The 12960-nt window shown below is 41.9% G+C and overlaps 2 protein-coding genes across 4 annotated transcripts in view; both read right to left on the reverse strand.

The window, feature by feature from the left end:
* Nucleotides 1–651: 651 nt before the first annotated feature.
* On the reverse strand, nt 652–9065 carry kbtbd11 (kelch repeat and BTB domain containing 11). The gene is made up of 2 exons (XM_021574610.3): nt 8208–9065; nt 652–5370 (listed from the first exon to the last, which is right to left on the reverse strand). The coding sequence occupies exon 2, from the start codon at nt 5244–5246 to the stop codon at nt 3090–3092; it is 2157 nt and encodes a 718-aa protein (XP_021430285.2). The 5' UTR covers nt 5247–5370; nt 8208–9065; the 3' UTR covers nt 652–3089.
* Nucleotides 9066–11897: 2832 nt separating this feature from the next.
* The window catches only part of LOC110498373 (rho guanine nucleotide exchange factor 10), an 80514-nt gene continuing 79451 nt past the window's right edge, over nt 11898–12960 (reverse strand). For all 3 annotated transcript variants that reach the window (XR_016489025.1, XM_036954985.2, XM_036954986.2), the window contains one exon: nt 11898–12890. The gene's annotated coding sequence lies outside the window, so the exon portion shown is untranslated. The remainder of the gene's footprint in view (nt 12891–12960) is intronic.

The raw sequence follows: 12960 nt of genomic DNA on the forward strand, positions 1-12960 counted from the left end.
CTTCTCTAAGACTACGTTTTGACAGTAGACCTGAGGTGTACAGTGGAGATGATGCCGAGACAGCAGGACCTGCTGAAGTCACCCAGCTTCTCTAAGACTACGTTTTGACAGTAGACCTGAGGTGTACAGTGGAGATGATGCCGAGACAGCAGGACCTGCTGAAGTCACCCAGCTTCTCTAAGACTACGTTTTGACAGTAGACCTGAGGTGTACAGTGGAGATGATGCCGAGACAGCAGGACCTGCTGAAGTCACCCAGCTTCTCTAAGACTACGTTTTGACAGTAGACCTGAGGTGTACAGTGGAGATGATGCCGAGACAGCAGGACCTGCTGAAGTCACCCAGCTTTAGTGGCTTCAACACCACCAACGTTCTGCCTCAGCACTGTATAGGAGAGAAGAAATGTAGCAAATACAATAATGTATTAATACAGAACTCAGTTATGGCTGATATTATTTGTCAATTCATCTGTTTTCATTCAAGAGAGAAATGACAAGCACAGGGCATTGTGACAGTGTTACTTACAATCACTGTCCAGTAGTTGGCGCTTCTGTACCAAGAAAATCTCATTATTATAAGGATAATAATTTGTCAGTGATAAGGACCTCTCCATCCATACTGCAAAACACACTATAGAAAATTATACTGAAACTTTTTTCAAACACTAAATATTTTATTTGCAGCACTTAGTTTTGACTGAAATACATCATTCAACAGTTAGTTTGTTAGCTGTTATTTAATATGCTAATTAGCAGTAAGAAAGCCTTCAACCAACACTGTACTTTCAAGCATTTATCATCCAAAACCAACAGTCTGTAAAAGCTTCACTACACACTGACGGCAGCCAGCAAAATACCAGACGAATAAGTCCACATCTACTCAGTCATCACAGTTACAACAGCCTCTCAAGGATACTGTTACCAAAAGTAGTAGTAGCATTTTGTTCACCAAATAAATTCCACTGAATCAATCCAACGTATTAACAAAACTCCCAACTGGTGTATTATTGCTAAAAGCAAAGAAATATGTCAAATTTCTAAGAAAGCGCAAGGAGATGGAGTGCTATTGGACCCATTTCCAATATTGTAAATGTAAAAGGGATTAGGCATATTTTAACAGAACAGATGAACACTGAGCTGAAGTTGATGCAAAATATTCTTCCGACTAATTGCTGTGTGGACGAGATGATTAAATGCATTATAAAGGGACAGGCTACACACCAAAGGAGATATACATAATCTAATATGGGCAAACGTCTTCATCATCGGAAATTATACTGCAATAGTCAAGTACTTGAGAGACAGTTGAAGAGCATCTGAAATGACATACTGTGTATGACGGTCACAGTCTTTCTGGCTGGCTCATCAAATACTTGTGGGAGATGACAACATAATAGCATCTTCATTATCGGTAGGACTATGGCAAATTCCCCTGGCCTGCATACGAGAAATGACTCCTCACTTCTCTGAAGAATGTTAAAGAACAGAGTAGCTACGTGTGCCTTTAAAAAGAAAATGATGTGTAGTTCTGTCCTTCAGCTGTTCTTGTCTATTGATGTTCTGTATTATGTCATTCTGTATTATGTGTCATGTTTTGTGTGAACCCCAGGAAGAGTAGCTGCTGCTTTTGCAACAGCTAATGGGGATCCTAATAAAATACCAAAGTAGCAGTGAGTGTGGTGCCCGATCAAACCTACAGTGTCGTTGTGCAAAATGGTACGCAGCATCATCTGGATATGTGTGCAACAATTCATCTTCTGCTATCATTTCTGTCAAACCGGCTACGCATACAATTTGACGCATACATTCGATAAATCCAACATATACATCACACCGAACGCACTGCAACTGCCTCTGTAACGCAATGTTGCAAGGCAAACACAGGGTTCCATCGGAAATGAATGTAATTCTGGTGTACCAAAATGCAATGACGCTGTCGGTGTAAATGAAGCGTAAGAATGAGCAGTAAGCAGTGACCACCATCCCTCATATCTACCGTAATGCTGACTCAATCCGGCATTCTGTAAACATCAGTGCACACCTAGGGCCTGTTTCAATCAAACTCAGGAACCTAACCCGATCCACAGAATCAGAACCATTCTTATGCTGCAATAATTCACCTTGTTTCTAGTGTGTTGAAACTCAACTCAATTGTATGTGCGGGTAGAGTGTTGTCTTTGACACAACCTGGAAGGCTGGTTAATGGTTCTGAATGAATAGTTGGGTAGTAGTTTTGAATAAATAGGTGGGTACTGGTTTTGAACCTAACCCACTGGGCACAGACGTCAATTCAACGTCTATTTCACGTTGGTTCAATGTAATTTAATTGAAATTACGTAGAAACAACGTTGATTCAACCAGTGTGTGGCCAGTAGTAATGTATTAAAATGTAATTGCTTGGTGCTCTTCAACATTATTCATTGATGATCTATAATAGTAGAATATAATTATTGTAGAAGATACATGTGGCTTATTGTGCTCCTGCTGGTCAATGGCCTTGTGAAGTAATGTCAAGGGCAGTTCTGGTATCAGGCCTGGGGGCTGTGTGAATGTTATAGCCCTCCCACTGTTCCTTCATAGAGCAGACATCACCGCCGTAGCAGGCCTTGCGTTGTTTATGGGTTTGCTTGTGTAATTTGCGTATCGGACCTGTGCGTGCCAGCTGTGTCAGTCACATACTTCAACTGTCCCCTCATTCAGACTATTCCATCTCTGCGGTTCGATTTTTGGCTAAAAGCCACCAGCCAGCAAACAATATTCAAAACAATATCTATTCTAACTATCTGCAATTGCAAAAGTACACAATACAAAACTGAACACAGGGAAATGCAACAACAAACAAAAACGACTATGTGTGTCATTATCTCATTATGTAGAGTCAGATGCATTTCTGGTTGCTCTCATTCAACATGTAAAAGTAGTCCTTGTTAAGGCTTGTCCTGTTAACTCGCCATGCAAAGAAACACATTCCATTACGAGCAGGAACACTGGACAGGGGGAAAGAAAGGTGAAAAATGTTCATCTTATTTTAAGGCCCACTATATTACATTGATGGGCATCTGTAACGTAGCATCAGTGATCCATGGTCACATCACATCAATCTGTCAGTCTTCTCAGGCAGACTGAGGATGAAAGGGAACAGTATGCCCTTAGCTTCCAGTGGTGGCTTGAGTGGTTCATCTACAAAGTAAGAGCCGTCCTCCTCCACCACAAACTGCAGAGTCTGAGTCTTGTTCACACAATAGATGCAGTTTCCGATGACGGCACACCTGAACGGCATAGGGCTGCCCTGCCGCTGCGATGCGCAGTCATGCCACATTTTCACTATGGTGTCGTACTTGAACACAGTGACCCCCTGGTCACGGTTGACGTCAAACCTGTAGATGAAGCTTTTCAGAGCCACCATGTCGGTTGACTTTTTCCTGCTGTTGTTGTAGGGGCACTCCTGCCACTCGTCCCTCTTGGGGTCATATTTTAGGAGACGGTAGAACAGAGACCCTCCAGAGACGTAGAGCTCTCCATTACAGGTGGTGGCTTCATGGGCCACAGCGAACGCCCCTTTGGGTAAGGGAGCCACTGTGGTCCATCTATCAGTCCGAGGGTCGTATTTTTCTACTGTGAACAAACACTCCCCTCCTATGGCATACAAGTTACCCTCCATAGACACTAGCTTGAGCTGCGACCGCGCCTGGTTGAGCGGCCGAACCTCGCTCCAGCGGTTAGTGATGGGGTTGTAACAGAACACCTTGTCTGAGACCTTGCCCTTATCCCCATATCCCTTTATCCCACCAGCCACAAACAGGTAGTTGTACATGGTGCAGATCCCACAGCCCTTAGTGTTAATGTCCTCCGGCATCAGAGTCAGAGGTCTCCAGTCATTGGCTGCCTCGTTGAAGTAGTAAATCATGTGGTTCTCCTCGAAGGATGCCACGGACAGAGGGCTCTGTGGTCGACTGTTACACCGACTCGGAGGTCGGCTCCCGACACGGTCAAACACATCGTTGATCTCAGCGACCATCAGGGACCTCTTCCCCTCCATTCTCTTCTTCAGGACCAGATCCCTCTCCGACCCAGTCAGATGTCCATACACCGCTGGGTCCTGCAAGATCTGGAGGAAGTTGTCACTCATGAAGCGATAGGCCGTCTCTTTCAGTTCGTTGAGTCGTTGCTTCTTGGCGATAGTTAGAATCTCATAACAGTTCTCTGCTGTGACCTGCTCTGAGATGGTATCCATAGCAGCCTGGACAGCACATGGGATCTGTAAAATCTTAGCTCCTGTGATCACCTCTACCACATTGTCCTTGTGCACATTCATCTGAGAGGTGTAGATATAGTCTATCAGGATGGTCAGGGTCTTGTAGTTCAGCCCTTTCACTTTTAGGATGTCTCTTGACTGACGAGCCTTGAAATAGTCACTCTTCCCGGCCAGAACAGACTTGTGAACACTTATTTTCTGGCCACCGACTTCAATCACTAAATCTGGCTCCTCTTTAGGCGTTGTGTTACTGACCCTACCATGGCCACTACTGCCCCTGTGTTCTTGGTTCGACTCAAGCCCTGACTGTCCATGCAATGTGTCATATTCTGTGGGAGAGCTGTGGCTGAACAAGCACCCCAGCTCTTGTATGGTTGGCTGGTTGCCCATGGTGATACAATGAGTGTCAGGCGCAGCGGTCCCCTGCTCCCGGGAGTCAGTGACGTTTGTGATGTGACACTGACTCCTCACTATGCTCTCTCTACAGAGGGACAGAGACCCTTCCGCTTCCTCTCTGGCCTCTCCCTTGAAGCATAGAGAGGGACCCACACTGCAGGGCACTTTGGCCCTCGCTCCATTCATATCCTCACTGATACCGTTTCTGCCATGAGTACAGTTCTGGTCTCTACCAGCATCAAGCTTGGGTATGTGAGATGTATGTGCTTGATGAGAAGGATCCGTAATGTGAAACTGATCTGTATTTGAGATGTGTGATCCATCACCCTGTGGACGGTCAAAGTGATGATGCCCAATCACCGTACCACCATCCAACAAGTACTCCTTTGTAACTGGTGTGCTCTGTCGACAGAGTCCCTGGTCGCCCAGTACGAATCCCAGGTCTGGAACATTAGTGCTCGCCTCCTGCTTCCTTGGGAGGGAACAGACACCCCCATCCTCATCCGAGGGGGAGGAGAGGAGGTCCGAGCAGACGGGGTGGTGGAAGATGACATCTGCCTCCACCGTGTGCACCCCTCCTCTCTGTCTGTCATTCATCCTGTCTGATCAGAGCTAGTGGCAGTTCAGCTCCTCAGTGTTCATAATGAGGAGGATCCAACACAGTCTTCTGGAATCACTCCTACAGATCTTGGCAGGTCTTGTCTCGTGAAACTCTTTGACACTTTAGGGGAGAAGAGAAATATATATTGAAATATGAAAGTTTCAAAGAACTAAAACATGTAAATTGTTGACAATGATACTTGAAAACTCGGAGGGGCGCCCTTACTCCACAAGAAACAAATGGAGCCTACTTTGGCATATCTACAGAGATTTATGGAGTAGCTTTTATGTTTTCTCCAAATGCACTAAACTCTACTGTAAAAGACACTAAGAGAACACATACTTTTAAAATGATACAGATATTATTATATGGTCTAATTGCACATTTGACACTTGTTGTGCAGGAAAATATTAATTATAGGCCTATTATAAAGATATTAGACAGTGTGAATTGAGTAGTAAGTGAATTATTGTAGATATTAACAGCTAACACACATGACGTACTGGGTGATCATACTAATAGAGTATTTAAATTAATCGCGACCCTCGCTGGAGAATCGCACATAGGGCGCATGCTCGGTGGCACCTCCATTCCACCAGCAAGAATAAGCAAGACCTAGCATGAATAAGGCCGTGACCGCCGAGATTTCCCTTCAAAATATAAGTTCCGCAATGAAGATGGTAAGAAAAAATACAAAAAGGGTTGAAATTTGTAACATTTTATGAGGACATTTTTGCAGAATTTTTATATATCACAAATAATATTATAGCACTGACATTATTGTTAACAGCATTAAAATGTATGATTACTAGATAGTTATCATGTACAACAGTAATACAAATAACAAAACATTATTTATAATGCAACTATTAATATTAATAGTATAATAATTATTATAATAATCAACTTTAGAAAAACTAATCCCATTATTAATTAGCCCATTCCTATTCCACGATGTTCAGTAAGTTTTTAATATTGGACAGACATATTGCACCTTACACAATTTTCTGAGAGGCGGGTCCATCGAACCTGTTTACACCCAGAGGAGCGTCGTTGCTTATTTTACGGTCCTTAGAGTGGCCAACCGGCTTAAATCCAATCATTTTTGCACAATGGACATACATATTGCATTGTACACAATTTTCTATCTTTAAAAGTGGGCTCTATGCCTTTTTGCAATTTATAAACTGACATTTTCGGTGGACTGACAATGGATCCCTATTTAAACTATCCTCCTCATACAGAGTTGGCTACAATTTAAATGTCATTCTCCAGAAAAGGCAGATCTAATATTACAACAAATAATATGGCTAAACTCCAACGTACTGATAGAGAAACATTTGTTTTACAAGAAGGGTATAATATTTATGACGCACATTGTAAACAAGAACGGTAAAATTGTCACAAAGCAACTATCAACAGTGTACGGAGGTCTATGCCCAACACAAAATTATAACCAACTCATCGTGACTCTGCCACAAAATTGGAAGAGACAATTACTTAAAGAAGAAATTAAAGAATTAGTCTCTCTGCCACCCATAAAAAAATCATAAATGATTAGTATAAATCAAAAAATATATAAGTTTATTTAAACTTAAAAGGTTTGACAGCAATAATGTATAACATTAAAGTCAGTTGTGAATAGGTTGATGTCCCAATACCTTGGCATCGGGTCTATGAATTGACATTTGAAACAACAATTGACACATCAATCCGTTCGTTTCAGTTTAAGCTATTATATAAAATACTTTCTACAAAAAGAGAGCTCAATATATGGGGCATTGAACAGTCTGACTTGGGCAGACTCTGCCACGAGGAAACAGAATCAATAGAATATATTTTCTGGTACTGGCTATTGGTGGCTCTCGCTTTTGGAGTCAGGACCAGGAATGGTTGTTATGTCATAATATCAGGGTTCAGATTGACCTGCAAACTGTATTGTTAGGGAATCTGAAAAAACACTATCAGTCAATGGTAAATATCATTATACTCTTGGGTAAAGTATTTATATTTAGGGCAATATGGTAGAAATCTTACAAATTGGGAGGTTCAGGACCCTCGTTAGACATAATAGTCAAATGAAGAGATGTATTCCAAAATGGCGTTAAACTGGTGGGTTAATCTGTGGACATTAGAAGGTTGGAGTTAACATCAGAATGAATAGTGGATTTTCCTCTGTGGGTGAAAATCCAGCACTTGTAGAAAGAGAAAATTAGGAATATATGTATAATTATTTAACTACAGGTACTGTAGATGTGAGCGAAATAGATGTAAGTAGCAGTAGTAGTCAATGGAGGCTGCTGAGGGGAGGGCGGCTCATAATAACGGCTGGAACGGAGCGGATGGAATGGTATCAAACTGGAATGGCATCAAACCATGTGTTTGATGCCATTCCACTCATTCGCTCCAGCCATTACCACGAGCCCATCCTCTCCAATTAAGGTGCCCCTAACCTCCTGTAGTAAAAGGGGGGGGGGGGGGGGGGGGGGGGGTATAGGTTAAAAGGGGGGGAGAGTATAGGTTACAGTTTTAAAAAGTATACCGAAGGGGACTCTTATTCTGAAGAATTCCAAAAATCCGTGACCCGGAAGTACTTAGTTATTCTTGCCTGATTCACAACAGTTTTAGTGGCAACTGCTGACTGATAGATAGATAGATTCATGTTGAATACGATAGGGGAGGAGGATAAGGAAATCCGTCCAAGCGCACATTACGCAGTCAAATTGTGTCATAGGTTAATAGAAATTGATTAATACATTCATTTATCACAATGAAATGTTAAAAAATATAAATTGGGAACCTTGTGCGCAAAATAGCCTAATTGCAACGCATGCAATTATTGCAGGCTAATTTTACAGTTTGGCTAAATCATTAAAGATGGAAATGGTAATGCATCTCGACTAATATAAAACATTGGCCAAAATAGCATGAATATTATTATAGGGTAGCAGACTTACGCGTTTAGATGCAGGCAGCGCAATTCAATGGACTGCTCTCGTCAGTCTCTCACACACAAAGCCCAGTTATGGGAGGTAGCCCCAATCTTGAAAATAGGAGAACCTTACAAATGCAATACGGCTGTCTTTTCCCTCGTATATAGAAGATATTTAACATATCACTTGTTAATTGAGCTCCAGGACAAATAGTCTCCGGGTAAATGGATCATTGTTATTCCTTCACAACTCATAAGAGAAAATCCACTGTAGCTACGTCTTGTCTGAAACCAAACGCAAACAGTTATTACAGGACTTAGTCTTTCTGAGTACCGATCCACAACAAATATGTCGCCAATATCCTCCTGCAGCTCTACAGTGCGTCTGAGCTAAGCATAGATAGAGCATCAAAAATCAATCCAGCATGGACCAGGGATCTCCGTCTCTGCTGCCACTACTCTGTTTTGCCTTTTTCAGTAGACTACCGACCGATGGTTATTGATCTAGAGTAGACCACACCCCCTCTCAGTATTCACCCCACATACATAGACATGGCTATCCCCATCTGCCGGGTTTGCACCCTGCACGAGCTGGAGGCAACCGGAGGTGAAAATGCGACATTCCTTCACACGCCTTGTGCGCGATTTACCATGAGGGAAACCCAGCGATCTGAGCCCCTGCGTGCGTTATAAGCCTGTCATTGGTAAGACCCTACTACAGCCTCTTATACAAACGCCCCGATTTTAATTCCATGCCTCTGTATAAATCCTAGTACTTCAAAAGCAAACCCAACGGGCAACGAGTCTGCTGTTCACTATACAACGGACACGTTTGTTTCCCCTAGTGGAGTACTGTAACTCTAAAGACCCATGTGTCCAGATTAAAATGTACTAGGCTACTGCCTTCTGCTTGGTATGCTACAACATCCCATAATAGTTCAGTCTGAAAGGAAGAACATTGCTTCAACTTCCCCTGTAAACCATGGGCTAGATACATAATAAAATACTGTTTTCGAGCCCTGAATGTTGATTGGCTGACGACAGTTGTGGTATATCAGACCTTGTATACCACAGGTATAACAAAACGTATTTTTACTGCTCTAATTAAGTAGGTAACCAGTATATAAGGCACCTCAGAGGTTTGTGGTATATGGCCAATATACTATGGCTAAGGGCTGTATCCAGGCACTCCACATTGTGTCTTGCTTAAGAACATCCCTTAGCCATGGTATATTGGCCATATACCACACCTTGTTGCTTAAGCATCTCTCCCCTCAGGCCAGTCTTTCAAATGATTAATAGTTAAAACCAGCAAAACAACCAATTCATGCCCCTAGACTTATTCCACATGTTGTTTTACAACCTGAATTCAAAATGGATTTAAAAAATATCTCACCCATCTACACACAATACCCCATAATGACAAAATGAAAATGTGTTTTTTTTAAAGATTTTTCAAATGTATTGAAAATGAAATATCTAATTTACATAAGTATTCACACCCCTTAGTCAGTACATGTTAGAATTTTGCAAATTATTATTATTTTTAATTCTCCAAGCTCTGTCAAGTTGGTTGTTCGTCATTGCAAGACAACCATTTTCAAATCTTGCCATATTTTCAAGCCAATTTAAGTCAAAACTATAGCTAGGCCACTCGTCTCGGTAAGCAACTCCAGTGTACAAAACATTAGGAACACCTGCTCTTTCCATGCTTGACCAGGTGAATCCAGGTGAAAGCTATGATCCCTAATTGATGTGACTGATCAGTGTAGATGAAGGGGAGGAAAGGTTAAAGGAAGGAATTTAAGCCTTGAGACAATTGAGACAGAATGTGAACATGTAACATTCAGAGGGTGAATGGGCAAGACAAAAGATTGAATTGCCTTTGAACGGGGTATGGTAGAAGTTGCCAGGCGCACCAGTTTGAGTGTGTCAAGAACTGCAACACTGCTGGGTTTTTCATGCTCAACAGTTTCCCAAGTGTATCAAGTATGGTCCACCACCCAAAGTACATCCAGCCAACTTGAAACAACTGTGGGAAGCATTGGAGTCACCATGGGCCAGCATCCCTGTGGAACGCTTTCAACACCTTGTCCTCCATGCCCTGACGAATTGAGGCTGTTCTGAGGGCAAAAGGGGTGCAACTCAATATTTGGACTCTGTTCCTAATGTTTAGTGCACTCAGTGTATATTTGGGAAAGGAAAGGGGGATACCTAGTCAGTTGTACAACTGAATGCATTCAAATTAAATTTGTCTTCCACATTTAACCCAACCCCTCTGAGAGGTGCAGGCGGTTGCCTTAATTGACATCCACGTCTTCGGCGCCCAGGGAACAATGGATTAACTGGTCTTATGTAGGGTATTGTCTTGCTGAATGGTGAATGTCTCCCAGTGTCTGTTGGAAAGCAAACTGAAGCATGTTTTCCTCTAGGATTTGGCCTGTGCTTAGCTGTATTCTGTTTCTTTTTATCGTAAAAAAAAAAAACTCCTTAGTCCTTAGCAAGGACAAGTATACCCATGACATGATGCACCCACCCCCATTCTTGAAAATACAAAGAGTGGTACCCAAGGTACCTTTCTTTCTTCTACAGCAACTGAGTCAGGAAGGACGCCCGTATCTTTGTAGTGACTGGGTGTATTGATACATCATCCAAAGTGTAATTTATAACTTCACCATGCTCAAAGGGATATTCAATGTCTTCTGCAAAGGCTTTCCACTAGATGTTGGAACATTGGTGCGGGAACTTGCTTCCATTCAGCCACAAAAGCATTAGTGAGGTTGGGCACTGATGTTGAGCGATTGGGCCTGGCTCTACCAATAGGTGCCCTTCTTTGTGAGGCATTAGAAAACCTCCCTGGTCTTTGTGGTTGAATCTGTGTTTGAAATTCACCGCTCGACTGAGGGACCTTACAGATAATTTTATGTCTGGGGCACAGAGATTATGTAGTCATTCAAAAACCATGTTAAACCCTTATTGCACACAGAGTTTTACTCCTGAATTTATTTAGGCTTGCCATAACAAAGAGGTTGAATACTTATTGACTTAAGACATTTCAGCTTTACATTTTTTATGAATTTATAAAAATGACTAAAAACATTATTCCGCATTGACATTATGGGTTATTGTGTGTAGGACAATGACACTAAATCTAAATCCATTTTAAATTCAGGCTGTAACACAAAATGTGGAAAAAGTCAAGGGGTGTGAATACTTTATGAAGGCACTGTACGTACACTACATGACCAGAAGTATGTGGACACCTGCTTATCAAACATCTAATTCTAAAATCATGGACATTAATATGGAGTTGGTCCCCCCTTTGCTGCTACAACAGCCTCCACTCTTCTGGGAAGGCTTTCCACTAGATGCTGGAACATTGCTGCGGGGACTTGCTTCCATTCAGCCACAAGAGCATTAGTGAGGTTGGGCACTGATGTTGAGCGATTGCACCTAGCTCGTAGTTGGCATTCCAATTCTTTACCCTAGCTTGACATACAGCGGATTCAAATAATCAAAGCTTGATGAGTTGGTTATTTGAATCAGCTGTGTAGTGCTTGTTGGTAAGTGTGGAGAGTTGTTCTTAGAGCTTGGTATTGGACCAAATACCAGAGGCTATACATTACTGGTAGCATATTTGAACTAGTGCAACGTTCTGGTTGAAATAAAGTGAGCAGGCTGAGCATGCATACATGAAATAAATCATACACAAAGCTGCTGAATAAAACATGTATAGTGTTAATATACACAACAGAAGTACATACAAAATGGCACAAAAGTATAAAGCTTTAGATACATTTTTTAAATATCCTTTAGTGACAATACATGTATTTGAGCAAGTAACAACCCCTTATTTTCATCTGATAACAGTTAGAGACTCTCCCTCCATTTAGGATCTACTGGAAACCTGGCCAGCCAGGAAGTCCCATCATACCTCATATCAACAACCACTCACCCTCCATAGCCACCTGATGACAACATAAGCACACTTTAAGCGTCAGTGTACCAATGAAATATGGGCACCATTGCGGACAAATGATCTCTCCCTGACCCAATAACAAACAAGTAAACATATCTATTAACAGACCCAATTCATAGAACATAGCCCGGCCAATGGATATGATCATGAGAAGGCTTTGGCCCCAAATAATGCCTGTTCCTAACAGTGGAAGTGTCGGAGTAGACATTGTTGCCTGGCTTTCCTCAAATTCTGTCTACGTAGGAAAATGGGAATGTCTGATGTCTATCTATGTGATTAGCCCGGATACAATTATTGTGCCATCAACACTCTGGTGATCAGTCACACAAAATATTAGCCATGTTATAACAAGAACATTTCATCGGTCCTCTCTCAAAATGACATAATATGAATGACATTAGGGACATTTCAGTGGTTTTTCTACATATTCAGGTTCTCTTCATTGGATTCAAGTCAGGTGCCATTATTAAGTGGTTAAAGTGTATTGATCCATTTGTACCCATTACCCAATAGGAATGTCCCACATGAACAGAAGGTCACTGGGTAGGAGATATCAGAAACTCTTGCTATTATTCATGTGATGCCCTCTGGAGTATTTCTCATTATAAGACACATAGTTGAGTTGATTGATCCCAAAGTCCAGACAACCATGGGAATTAATGGATATCCTTTGGAGTGTCACTGAGTCAAGTGTCACTGATATCAAGTAGGAACTGCAGCATCCTCAGTCTTTGGGGAGAAGGTGAGAGAATAAGAGAATGAGGAGGATTATGGGGAGACATGACAGGATTATGGTTAT

This window comes from Oncorhynchus mykiss, chromosome 19 (genome assembly GCF_057628025.1).
Source record: "Oncorhynchus mykiss isolate SJ-2025 chromosome 19, ASM5762802v1, whole genome shotgun sequence".
Taxonomy (NCBI): domain Eukaryota; kingdom Metazoa; phylum Chordata; class Actinopteri; order Salmoniformes; family Salmonidae; genus Oncorhynchus; species Oncorhynchus mykiss.

Coding starts and splice junctions, on each gene's coding strand:
- kbtbd11 (XM_021574610.3), bottom strand. CDS start 5,246: ATGAATGACAGACAGAGAGGAGGGGTGCACACGGTGGAGGCAGATGTC.